At 46.5% G+C, this 12,999-nt stretch overlaps 1 protein-coding gene and 1 long non-coding RNA gene across 3 annotated transcripts in view; one reads left to right on the forward strand and one right to left on the reverse strand.

The window, feature by feature from the left end:
* LOC138521093 (uncharacterized) overlaps positions 1-12,999 on the forward strand; it is a 143,047-nt gene that overhangs the window by 75,341 nt on the left and 54,707 nt on the right. Inside the window, exon 2 of the long non-coding RNA XR_011282932.1 lies at positions 2,772-2,821. This is a non-coding gene — a long non-coding RNA (uncharacterized lncRNA). The remainder of the gene's footprint in view (positions 1-2,771; positions 2,822-12,999) is intronic.
* Positions 1-12,999, reverse strand: part of CELSR2 (cadherin EGF LAG seven-pass G-type receptor 2) — a 449,058-nt gene that overhangs the window by 33,219 nt on the left and 402,840 nt on the right. For both annotated transcript variants that reach the window (XM_069633658.1, XM_069633657.1), the window contains exon 31: positions 12,489-12,562. In XM_069633658.1, the coding sequence (XP_069489759.1) occupies positions 12,489-12,562 (74 nt within the window). The remainder of the gene's footprint in view (positions 1-12,488; positions 12,563-12,999) is intronic.

Below are 12,999 nucleotides of genomic sequence, written 5' to 3' on the forward strand. Positions count from 1 at the left end.
CCCTGGCTATAAGAACTTCTCTAAGAAGAACAGAATAGCACTTCAATCATTAGCAAATAATGAATCGATCACCATAAAACCTGCAGACAAAGGTGGAGTGACAGTCATCATGGACACCCCAGCATACAACCTGATGGTTCAAAGTCTCCTGCAGGACACATCAAGTTATAGATGACTTGGTTCAGATCCAACAGAATCTATTAGACAACTGATTAAGCCGATTCTGGAAGAAGCCAGTGCTGAAGAACCCATCACAAACAAAGAATATGACTTTCTTAGCCCCAAGACCCCAAGGAAGCCAGCCCTCTATGCACTCCCTAAAGTACATAAAGGAATCACTCCTCCACCAGGAAGACCAATTGTCTCTGGAATAGGTTCCATTCTGGAACCTCTGTCCCAATATGTGGATTTCTTTCTCAAACCAGAAGTGACCAAAATGAGATCATATCTCAAAGATACAACTGCAGTCATTGAACTCATCCAAGAACGACCCTTTGACTCGTCCAGTGATCTACTAGTGACTCTAGACATCGAGTCACTCTACACAAAAATTCCCCAGATGACGACGATGAGAGTTGTAGAAAAGATCTTACAAGAGAAAGAACCCCCTATGGAGATCCCGGTCACTTTTGTGATGCAATTAGCAGGGATTGCACTAAGAATTTCTTCATTTACAACAACATGTACTACGAACAAGTATCTGGCACAGCAATGGACGCCACGTTCGCTCCAAGCCCCGCAAATCTATACGTGGCGAATTTCGAGGAAGAAAAGATCTATGACCCGAACAACCCCTGGCTGATCAGAATAAAACTGTGGTCAAGATACATCGACAATGTGCTTCTGATCTTTGCAGGCAATGAAATAGACCTCTCTTCCTTCATGATATGGCTCAACAATCAAAATCCCTTTCTGAGATTCTCCGAATCCCATAGCAAAAGTACAGTGCATTTCCTTGACCTAACATTGTAAATCAGGAATGAGACCATCATGAGCACTGTCTTTAACAAACCCACAGACAGAACTTCATTACTCACATACAAGAGCTACCATCCGGCCAGTCTCAAGAAGAATCTACCTTTTGGACAGTTCCTCCGCTATCGCAGGAACTGCTCACAACTGACAGATTACAACCGTCAATCTGCAGCCCTAGCCACAAAATTGAGATGGAGGTGTTATCCGAAATGTCTAATAAAACAAGCCCGAAAAAGAGCTATGAACATCCCCAGAGAACAAACCCTGGAACATCACACCAAGCAACAAGAATCAGACAAACAAATCACAGCTGTGCTCAGTTTTTCTCCTCTGACTAATAAAATCAAGAAGGAGGTTTTAAAACTTTGGCCTATATTGAACATTGGCGACTCATGCCTGGACACTCCCAGATTCGCCATAAAAAGACGAAAACATTTGAGAGACTCCCTGGTGCATTCTTATAAGGACATCGAACTCAGACCTAACACCCTGTGGGGGCAAAAGCCTGCCAATGGACACACACCATGTGGGTCCTGCAGTGCATGCCCGAACACCACCAGATCAACCAGTATAGACATTGGATGGCACTTCCCATGGATACAAAAGAACTTGACGAACTCTATAGCTGTAATGTCATCTATGTCATCACTTGTCCATGAATGAAACGTTATGTGGGCATGACCATGAGACCTATTAGAATACGCCTGGCAGAACATAGGTCATGCATACGGACTGCAAAAATCACTACTCCAATGGTGACACATTTTCTTGACCTCAAGCATAACCCAACGGACTTTACATGGTCGATCATTGAGAAAATCAAAGTACCCACCAGTGGTGGCAACATACATGACCTCCTCTTCCGAAGAGAGCAGCTTTGGATTTTCCGTCTAAAAACTGACAAGACTGGCCTGAACGAACCAACGAGCTGGCAAACCCTAGCCACCCTATGAAGATGTGCCTTTTTTAATCCTTTGTTTACTTGTACACATTCTGTGATTTTACATGCACTCTCTTCTGTCATCCATTTTTTTTTTTTGCCTGTCACCTCCGTATGCATTGTGGATGGTGCCAGACATAAGTATGCCATTTGATGCCACCCACCAGCACCGCCAGCTTCTGTTAATCGGTGCCTGTGCATACACCTAGTCGGACTATATTTGCACCCTTGAACTATGGCTTGGATGGACTCCCACCATCCACACAGTGATCTTCCAGCTCGCCCCCCCAAAAACGGGTGCCAGTGTCAATCTTGTCGGACACCACCTTGGATAGTGCTCTCCATGCATATACACACCTCCATCAATTATGGCCCCTGCCTGACAAGCATTGTCAGACATCGGACATTCAGTGGCATTCAGCCTGACTTCAAAATGGAGGCCTAGTGTCCCATTCTGGGTGGCCATTTTGGAAACACACTTGTGATCCTGGCGCCATGACAACTATAAACAGAAGGATCTGGCGAGCCACAGCGTCGAAACCTCTCGCGCGCGGCTCGCCAGACCCAGACTGATGCTGCAGGTAATCTTCCTGTGCCTACACAGTAGGCGCTGTCCCCGATCAATGGGAGACGGCTCTTTCGAGATGAGCGCGTGGACGGGATTGTGTCAGACCGCATCCCGCCCGCGAGTTATGTTTGCAATTGTGAGCGGGCACGCCATAGGCGGCCGCTCCAGCATAGCATTCAACTGCGATCTTTGGTTATGTAAATCAATGAATAGATACTTGCATGCACCGAAGCGATTGTGTATATGCACAATCCATATGGCATTAACACTGTCCTTTCTGGCCCCTAGGTCCCAGGCTGCCATTATCCCTCCGTGCGCAAATGAGCAACATGGACAGGGTAAGACTCCCCTTCCATTTTTAGATTTTTTGTGCAGTGTGTTATGTAATCATCACACCATAGGTTCTATACTGTGACCTCTTTCTCCCTATCCCCTCCTGTCATCCTTACAGGGAGAGGTATATTATTAATGCAGACAATGCTGCACCAGTAATGAAGAGGGCTTTTACCTACTGGCCCATATTCCGAGCCCTGATGAATGTGGCTTAATCACCCCTTACCACAGAAACCGGTCGGCTATGAAATGACCTGACCCAAGAATATAACGATACTACCTGGAGTCAGTGCATTTGGTTCATGGACCCCCAATTTAAACAACCCTGAGGATCCCTTTTCTAATGAAAAAACTAAGAGAAAAAATTGATTGAAAAATTCATTGAAAAAGCTATCGAAGAACAGTCCATCACTCTTCGCTTGTTTTTAACACTTTGCACCTGCTTAATAGAGAAAACCCATTAAAAAATGTTGTTTTTCTTTTCATCTAAGAAGCAGCAAACGCATGACCAAGCATGGTCTAATATGTGTTTTTTAGCACGACACTGTACATGAAAATTCGCTTGTGAATTAAACTAGAGACACGTCTGCTCCCTTGCAACTCTCTCTTTTAACACAGAAACTGTGTGTTTCGTAAGTGTGAATACTGAACTGGGTAACTCACAGGAGGAAATCCCAAAACGGTCCTCCTTGTTATATATACAGCCCTATGACACAGCCATTTTCTTTTTGGTATTTCATGTACGTTTCAGGGCGGGAACGGCCATCTTTGCCCATGTGCCTCAGGGAACTCTGTCTTACAGCTCTCAATGGCTCCCCACGACTAAATCGGATCCAGTTCTAGCTGGGCGACAGTCTGTCAGGCACTTCATCCATATGCCTTGATGCGTGACCCTGTTAGAGGTTAGGACGACATTCGCTGTTTGGGAGGCCGCCACATGTTTGAAAGGTGCATGGGTTGTGTTTGGAGGGGTAAGGTTGCCCCAAATGATGTGTGTGTTTGAGTGTGAGTGCATATCTGTGGAGGCTCCGAGCCATCTATCAGTCTCCTGCCTGGAAATGCTCCTTACGCAGCTGGAAGACGACAGTGCCGAGGTTCCCACCCGGAAGCTCCATTACTGGATCTCTGATCTTCCTGAAGATGAAATCCCATCCTTCCAAGTTCAGATTGGATCATCTCTGGTGGTCGGTCCCTCCCCTCGTCGTAATGGTAACGGTCTGATCCCCATCTCAGCAGCCTTTGTGGGCTCCCCTGAAGCTCCTGAGCTGTGTACGTCACCCACTCAGACCTGTGAGCGCTGTGTCGTTTCTTCTGTCCTTAAGTGCTATTCCATCCCAGCACTCCAGAGGCTCAACCTATACAGCGGTGCCTTCACTTAGGATCCTCCCGTGTCCTGTCGTGCCAGGTCCCAACTGGAGCATCCGTTCAGGCATCCCATTGGACAGTATTGTGTGCACTTGCTTACGCAGTGTCTTGGTCCAGCGTCTTGAGGGTCATCTCGTGGGGAGTGTCAGACCTCACCAGTTCATCCTTCCATAGCTAGGGCTCTGGCTTCGGTCCAACTGCAACCCTTACCAGTAGAGACGCGCTGTTTGGAACTGAACTCGGCCCCTCGTCCTCTGCACTCTCTTCACACGCCAGCCACTTTGTTAACATCTTGGGGACTTCATTAATTTATGGTTCCTTTCTCCAGTTCCCGCACTACAAACGTGGATGTATGCATCTGACTTTCTTCATCAAGGCACTACCTCTGTGGGTCTCTTCTCTGATGACTCTTGGCCTGCATATTCTCTGGTGGAGCCCTGCAACAATAGGATTTCTCTGCACATTGTCTAGGCACTTAGTTACTATATACTAGTCTCGGGAAGATAGCTCAGCGGCTACATGCTCGAATTGGAGGCAAGACGACACAGAGCAACATAGGTCGATCCCCGGGTCTGCGCTCAGAAACCTCTGGGTATTAAGCGCATTATAAATATACAATTACAATTACCTTTTTGACCTAAACCGGACTCCATGCATGGCTTTGTCCTATTAAACTCCATGGACAAGCTATGAGCACTATCCACAACTTTCCAAAAGTATTGTAGAGTCTTTGCGTACTTGGTAAGATTTAAGGTAGTATGTAAGGTCCACATGACCGGACTCTTGGCTAACGTTTTCCCATACGTTTCAGGCGCAATTCCAACTTGAAGGACTCGCTGATTTTAAATGAATTTGTAAGTTCAAAAGTAAAACATTTACCTGTCAATAGTAAACCTATGTAAATAATGGCCAGCCCTTTAGCTAAGTGAGCAGAGAACAAAGAAAGTATATAATGTAAACACAAACGTTTGTAGAAACAAAACACGTCCCGGGAGGATAGTGGCAACGTGCTCGCCTTGGAAGCAAGACGACACGAAGCAACACAGGCTCGATCCCCGGCTCCGCGCTTAGAAACCTCTGGGTATTTAAGTGTGTTATAAAAATGCAACGAAGACAACAACAACAAAAACATTCTGTAACAGCGCCTCAATGCCCCTGGGCTGTGTGAGCGCTTTAAAAATGCAAATAAAATAAATAAATAAAACTAACAAGCATTGGCAAAATCAATCGTTTTGGTACCTGTGCATGCACGAGAGGGGCATTTCCCAGGCACTGCCATAATGGTCCTCAGAGACCAAGAGGCCCAAGGAATAAAGCTGATAATTGAGAGGGAGAAGGGCCTTAATCACGTTGGACAAAGAGCAGACAAAAGAGACTACGTGGAGAACTGGCTGCATTCTGGGATATGGAGTCCCCAGGAGTGATGTACCACAGTGCTGAAAAAACCCATATGCCGGAGCACCGAGCCTGGGGGGGCTCAGAGTGAACTGTAAGAAACTCTGGCAGAGAATTTCTCAAGTTGGAAACTAACAATATTGGCCACGTCTGCATGAAACAATTAGAAAGTGCAAGAACCATATGACGGTGGATTACTGGCTCGCCGGGCTTCATTGTGAAATAATGCCTTTCCCTCCAACCAAGAAGAAGATGCGATATCTTGATCTCTCCACTTTAAAATTGTGGTTTTTAAGAGGGTGGGGAACCAAAAGTGCTACAAAGCCAAACGCTGCACGTGAACCTGGATTCTGTAGTGTTAGGCAGAATTGCATGCAGTACCCTCTTGGACCACCACATACAATTAGGACTACCAGTGTAAGCAAGACCAACCTTTGGTATAAGCCTGTACCACAAAGTTTGTTCATAGCGAGCTGAGCAGCCAAGCTCATCTCAAGAGTGAATGTGAGCAGTACAACTAGTTACAGAGAGAACATTCAATCACAGTGGTTCAAGTAGACACTTCTACTCAAGGTTTCTTGCTAAAACACTTATTCATTTATTTACACAATCATTTATAAAATATTTCACTAGAAGACAACTGAATATTATAGACCAATACACTTCAATACAAAACTCTAGTTTTTGAGACAGTTTGAGCTCCTCTGAAAAAGGAGCAAAATGGCAGTTCAGTTACTTAGCAGTGAGCAAAAAGGACAAAAGTAAGTAGAATAGATTATACTTTCTAGGCAGTGCAAATAGTTTCATTTCACCAGAATAGTTCAATTCAAGTCAATAGGCCAGGCCAAAATCAATGGGCTAGTGTTCTGGATAGGAAAGAGCAGTTCTGGTATCAAACGGTAAAGTCTTTGTAAAAGTTCTCAGAAGTAGTTTAGGCGAAAAAGAATCATTTGTGGAGTCACAAGCTGATTAGGCCAGCAAGTTGTGAAAGTTTCACAAACTTTCTCTGCGAGAGTGGCGTTCTCTCAATCGGGTTGGCACAGTACCTTTGTATGAAGAAAACAAATGTTGTTGAAGTCGCGGTTCCTGGCATTTCCTGCAGATCTCGCCGTTCCTGAGTCTCAGTCGTGGGGACAAGAGGGAGGACATGAGGGGGCTCCTCCACTGCACGGGATCGTTGAAGAAAGCAAACAAAATGGAGTCACTTCAGTTCCAGTAGCTGTAGATTCAAGAACACAAACTGGTGTCCCTCTCCCTGGTTAAACCTAACCAGCCTTGAGAATGGTATCCAGGTGTCTTATGAGTTGATTGGTCCCACCAACTCAAAGGAAGAAGCTGTCCTTAAAGGAGCTTCTCTGTCGAATGGAGTTTGGCAATTCGGACTTGTAGCAGGGCTTCACCGGGCAAACCAACGGTCCAGTGGTTGCAGCAGCCGTCCTCTTCCAGCTCGTTTTCGTTTTTTTCGTTCCAGTGGTCGACTCTGCCTTCCAGTCCACGAGACTAGCCTTTTAAACCATTTTCTCCCTTTCATTCCAGCCCAGCTGTCACTCAACCAGCAGGGTGGCTGTCCTTGCCGCACAGTCAGCCAGCCAATCACGGCAGAGTGCATTTGGGTCTCCTAGGAGACTAAGCACAGGGAGTTACGGGCACCTCCCACACTTACTGCCCAGACACTCAGACGACAAGGGCAGACTTCAGTCTTGAAGCCCGCCAAAGGCACATGAACAAGGGGACCAAACCTGGTTTGGCGCGCAGAGGCAAACACTAGAAGGACCTTTCCAAAAAGAAATGGCAAAAAAAGAAGACCGGGACCCGTTTAAACAAAGGGGCTTAAGACGCCATCTTGAAAAACATGGCTCCCCTGATTTTTAGCTACCAGTGTTTGCGGTCGGGAAAAATCATGGTAGTTTGTTGTAAAACCACTGCCACCAGCCTTTTCAGTAGGAAAGGGTAGCATTTGACTGCTACATGAGTGTTTAGACACAGGGGATACTATGTAATCCCTCCAGCACTCCATTGTAAGATGGTGTGTGCTAAGTCTATGAATTTGGAAAAGACCAGTAAAGTCAATTTCACTTTACATTCTCTGGGAAACAGTAGTCTATCCCAGAGAAGGTATTTAAACCTTTGGGAAGTCTAAAAGACATCCCTGTGTCACTGCACTGAGGGTGCTGTGTAACACACATGAAAAGATGATGCCTATGGAGTTATCAAACTCCATAATCGGAGAACACAAAAGTAAAACACACATCAAAATACATGAAAGAGTGGGGAAAAAGGCTCACACTCTTTCCAGGTAAAAAAAAAATCAAGTCCTCAAAATCCAGCAAAGTTGCTGGGGGTCTCTAAGGTGAATGGAATTAGCACATTTCTGAGAATTCTCCCTAACATGTATCAAGAGGCATGATCATGAGACAGCCATTCTTCAGTGAAATGCAGTATGTTAATGTTAAAGGACATTTGTACTGCGCACTATCACCACCGGAGTGGTCCCCTGGCACTCTGGCGGCTCTGAAAGAGGAAGGGAAGGGGGGTTAGTTAGTGCAGACCCTCCCAACTCCTAAACTTAACGTGTTGCCAACTGCCTGGTGCTAGGCACAATACATATTGGGGGAGAAAAAAGGCGACCCTAGACAACAGTAAAGTCATAATCAGGACCCAAATTGCCACACAGAAAAACGCTGCAATAATATCCGTCCCCTCTAGTACATACCACTTAAATGATACAAATGAAAACTACATTTCTAATGATCTTAGTAGGTGAAAAAGGGACTACTACTTTACCATAGCGCCGCAAACGTTAGGACACAATTGGAATTACGCCACTAGACCCATGGGTTCCTATTACACTCTAAGAAATACAGTGATATAAAAGGAACCAGACGTCAAACGCAGTACCAACGCATTTACAATACGCGGGTACAGTGGCGGATTGAAACTTGCATTTGTTGGGGGAGGCTAACAGGTGATGGGAGGGGATCCTTCAGAAAGTGAGCGGGGCAAACTTGGAGGCTCCACCCCCTCTGTTGGCTTGGGGCCCAAGTATGGTAGCAGCCCAGCATTACACCTAAGCACACACAGGCACATACAATTACACATCCACTCACTAGTTCAAACAACCCATTCACCATACACTCGCTCATTTACATGCACGCCAGCACCCATACATCATACACTCATTCACACCAAACTCACTCATCCACACATACATTAGATGCACACTTCTTGCGCACATACATAATGAGCTCACATGCAACAGCCTTTAACACTACTTTTAGAAAAGGCTTCTGTCGCCCCTCTGCCTAACAAAAAGCAAGTGTGCACTTCAGCCCCTTCCCCTCAAATGCAAGGAACACATAGCGTTGTTCCACATCTGTGGTGAGGAGACTGATGTGTGCTATTGATTTTATTAGGCAGAAAGGTGAGGGAAGCCCTTCTTGAAACTAGCAGCTCTAAAGTTTTGCTGCGTTTGTGCAAATACATTTTTGTGCAAGAATACAGAAACACTTTAAAGCTGACAGTTTCTTGAAAGGCTTCTCTCCCCTCTCTAACTAGCAAAAAGCTATAAGGGGGCACCGGTAAAATGTCCATCTATGGATGTGTAACTTCCAAGTCACTTTAAAAGACTTTTTAGGATCGTTTAAAGTTTCTCCAGAGGAAATAATGGGACAGAGTCTATTAGGCAGAGCTGTGGCTATGGGGCAAGCAAGGTAAGTCCGAGTTCTACCACACAGTTCCAAAGGATGCAGAGGAGGCCCTCCCGAAGAATACCAGGTTCGAGACCCAGAAGCCCTAGGGAGATGGGAAGCAAAGCAGGATTCAGGCGACTGTTAACCGTTGGAGAACCGGCGATAAAAGGGGACTGGCAAAAGCCCACGACTACAGACAACGGAGAACCCCAAGGGTACGTTTGAAGAATAACCCATCAGCTCAAGGCCCAAAGGAAAGTAATCGCAGTGCCAGTTTATGAGAACACGGCTCATGCATGCCGAAACAACCCAGTGAGTGAATGTCTTCTTTTGTAGGTTGACTCACAGATCTGATCACCCCGGGACTGGAACCAAAGAACAATGATGACCCAAAAGAAGAAGGATGCATTCCAAGAGGGTGAGCCACCAGCCAGTAAACCCCGGCAAGGAAGACAGAGAATCCAAACAAAGTGGCTCCGGACGGCATCCTCGGGAGGATAGCTCAGGGGTAATGTGCTCGCCTTGGAAGCAAGAAGACACGGAGCACCACAGGTTCGATCCCCGGGTCCACGCTTAGAAACCTCTGGGTATTAAGCGCGTTATAAATAACCTATCATATCATATCATATCATGTCATGCATGATTGATAAGATGGGGCAGCCAATCGGCATAAAATGATCCTACGCTGAGAGCAATGGTGGAGAAACCACAGAGCAGTCTAAATGAAGAGCAGGGAAAGAGAGTAATGTCCTACCACCCTTCTGGACAACAGCAGCTTCCTATCCAAAACACAGGACCAGGAACACATTGCAGGAAGATGCAGGAAACACAGCCCAGAAATAGTCCCAACAAGGAGGATATGGGACGGACCATGAAGGATGCCAAGCAACCACAAATCAAAACAGCAGCACAGGATAAGAACACAGGGACCAGTACAACCCGACCTGCTCCTTAAAAGCAGCAGCACAGCTTCGTGGTAATAATCCACCAGCAGCAGCAAGTAAACGTACTAAAGTCCCATGAAACTTGAGGAAGGGTCAGTGTCTCCTTTTCATATCTCAATTCACTCATGGGCTGGCCTAAGGCAACCCTCCAATCAAATAGAACTGCATTCACACAAAGGTTTTGGCAGCCATTGGCTATAAAAATCGCCAAACGCACACGTCCCACCACACAGTGGGCCTCATTACGACCCTGCCGGTCCGAAAACAACGGTGGCGGTAAAAACGCTGCTACCGTTCTTTCCGGACCGGCTGATTCAGAGTCCTGCAGGCGGGAGGTGTCACTCCCGCCAGGTCTGACCTGCCGGGAGCAACACCACCCGCCTGCAGGTGCAAATGGAAACACTGGCTCTGTCATAGACGGAACCAGTGTTTCCACTGTCCCCATCACCATGGAGTCCTATAGGACTCCATGGGAATGGGGACGTACAGAATTCCGCCTCTGGAATTCCCGGGACACCGGGGTCATAATGCCCCAGTGATTCTGGGAATCACAGAGGCGGAATGGTAATACAGGTCCGGCGGTAGCCTGCTGGTTTTTCCGGTACGGTTACCACCGGACTCGTAATGAGGCCCTGTGTGTATTGGCCTCTCTAGGGGTGGGGACCAGCCTGAACCAGTCCAAACCACAACTGGCGGTGCAGGGCTGGTCTTAGGGTCAGCCCATGTTTGCACAACGGCTATTTGAGGCCAGCCTCATGGTTTACCCAAAGAAAGGAAAGGCCCAAAAACATGATCGCTGAGAGTGGAAATACAATACATTAGTACACGGAGCTATATGGACTATGATCGGACCATAACATACTGAAAGGCCACAGGTGGACATCAGTAGAAGTGCCTCTGATCACTAAAATAAGCCAGAGATCCTAAAAATAGCAAAGGGGAAAAACAATAAGTTTAGGGGTTTCATTAATCGGACAACAGAACCACCAAAAACGGATTTCTGCCTTAAGAGCGCCCATATTCAAATCTTCCTTTGCTTCTTGCCGGGCAAACACTCAAGTTGTGTTTTCAACAATGAATCCTCGACACCCAACCATCCACGCATATGGGCTTATGTGGTCCTCGGGACTCTGAGCTCTCAACCAGGAGGCTACCAAAAGGCTGTAATAATATACGGCACGCACCCGCTTCCAAGCGTCCCATGTAGAAACAACCGCAGAGTCTCCCTGGACTTCCAACTAGGACGGTGATCTGCAGGGAACAAGCGTTGGTTTCCTAATCACGAAAAAAGGCTCCAGCAGTGCACAGGCGTCTAAAATAATACAAAGAGCAGCCAATGATACTCATGGAGCCGAGCATGACAACTTGCTCAGTGAAAGAACTCCCATGAACGCAAGCACAGTCTCACACTGCCAATGGGACTCTGAATCAGAACTCGCAGTGGAAAGATAGTAAGGCTCTTTTCCTCCTCTGTACCTGTCGGGCCGACACGTTCATGCAGGTCGTTCGCCCCAGGAAGGACTCTATCACTTCTAGTATCCAGGACCATAGCCCACCCAGACCTCAGTCCGAGCATCCCAAACTATATTTTCATCATAGCTTTACCAAAACGGAGATAATATTCACTAAGTAACGGTTACTCCTCCGTGAGAGATTCAGTGTTACAACGTAGCAGTGTCTGCTCTCCTAATCACTCGCTGAATAGCACACATGCCAACAACAAGGGAGATTCTGGGTACCTCCATTAACACCCGCCGAGCAATGCCTGGAACGGTACTTCATTCTTACATCGAAGTGAACTACTTCATGGTAATTCACTTTGATGCAATTAATTTTGTTCTGCTTCTTTATATATATATATATATATATATATATATATATATATATATATATAGGTTCCCCGAGTACTGCCCGACCAACCACCCCTTACAACCCGTACCCCAAACACACATATTAAAATTGCCTCGAAACAAAGTAATTGCATCAAAGTGAATTTTCACAGAGTAATTCACTTAAATGTAGTAGCTAGGGTATATGCCTGGAACTAGAAGACCACGGAGCGGACTCTTGTCCCCGGTACATCTTGCTGAACCCAGGATGGAGACTCATCATCTAGACACAGAATGCTGCACTGTGGGTAGGACGCTCCGTATCCACTCTGCAGGTCCCATTGCAACAGCAAATTCTCTCTGTGGACATTTAAGAAGCTTACACCAAACAGGGCGCGATCGATGCTTTGAACAGATCCGGAATGCAGCCGGCAAGAGGCGCCTACTTACCCCCGTGCTGGCCTTTGGCTTCCAGGAAAAGGGTGTTGGGGTCTATCTGTCCATTGTTCAGGCCAGAGTCCTCCCTGGGGAAACAAATGTAACGCACGTTAGCTCGAGAAGGTTACCCATCTCAATACCACAACCCCAAAGCTCATTTCAAATGAGAATGAGACATATTGATCTGAGACGCAGGCCATGGGCCCTCGTGAAAACTTTAAGTACATGAGATGTTGGATAATTCTGGGAATGCTGAAAGGCAATTTGGGAGGTGTGTGGAGGGTTCATCAACAGAAAAGGCCTAATCGAGCACGTACTAAAGATGAACTACCTCAGGTCCTCAGGCAATTTGAAATCAGGAGGGCAAACGTGTAAGATCCCTTTGGGGGGGTGGGGGGGACACACTGTCAACTTGCTTGACTAAACTAAAAAGGAATTGGTCCAGAACAAGACAGAGATACACTCCAGCAAAACGTGTCCTACTGAAGGGCTGTTCCTTGTTCGCCCATGACTGAAACCCCCC

This window comes from Ambystoma mexicanum, chromosome 13 (assembly GCF_040938575.1).
Source record: "Ambystoma mexicanum isolate Mex_15411 chromosome 13, UKY_AmexF1_1, whole genome shotgun sequence".
In the NCBI taxonomy this organism is placed as follows: domain Eukaryota; kingdom Metazoa; phylum Chordata; class Amphibia; order Caudata; family Ambystomatidae; genus Ambystoma; species Ambystoma mexicanum.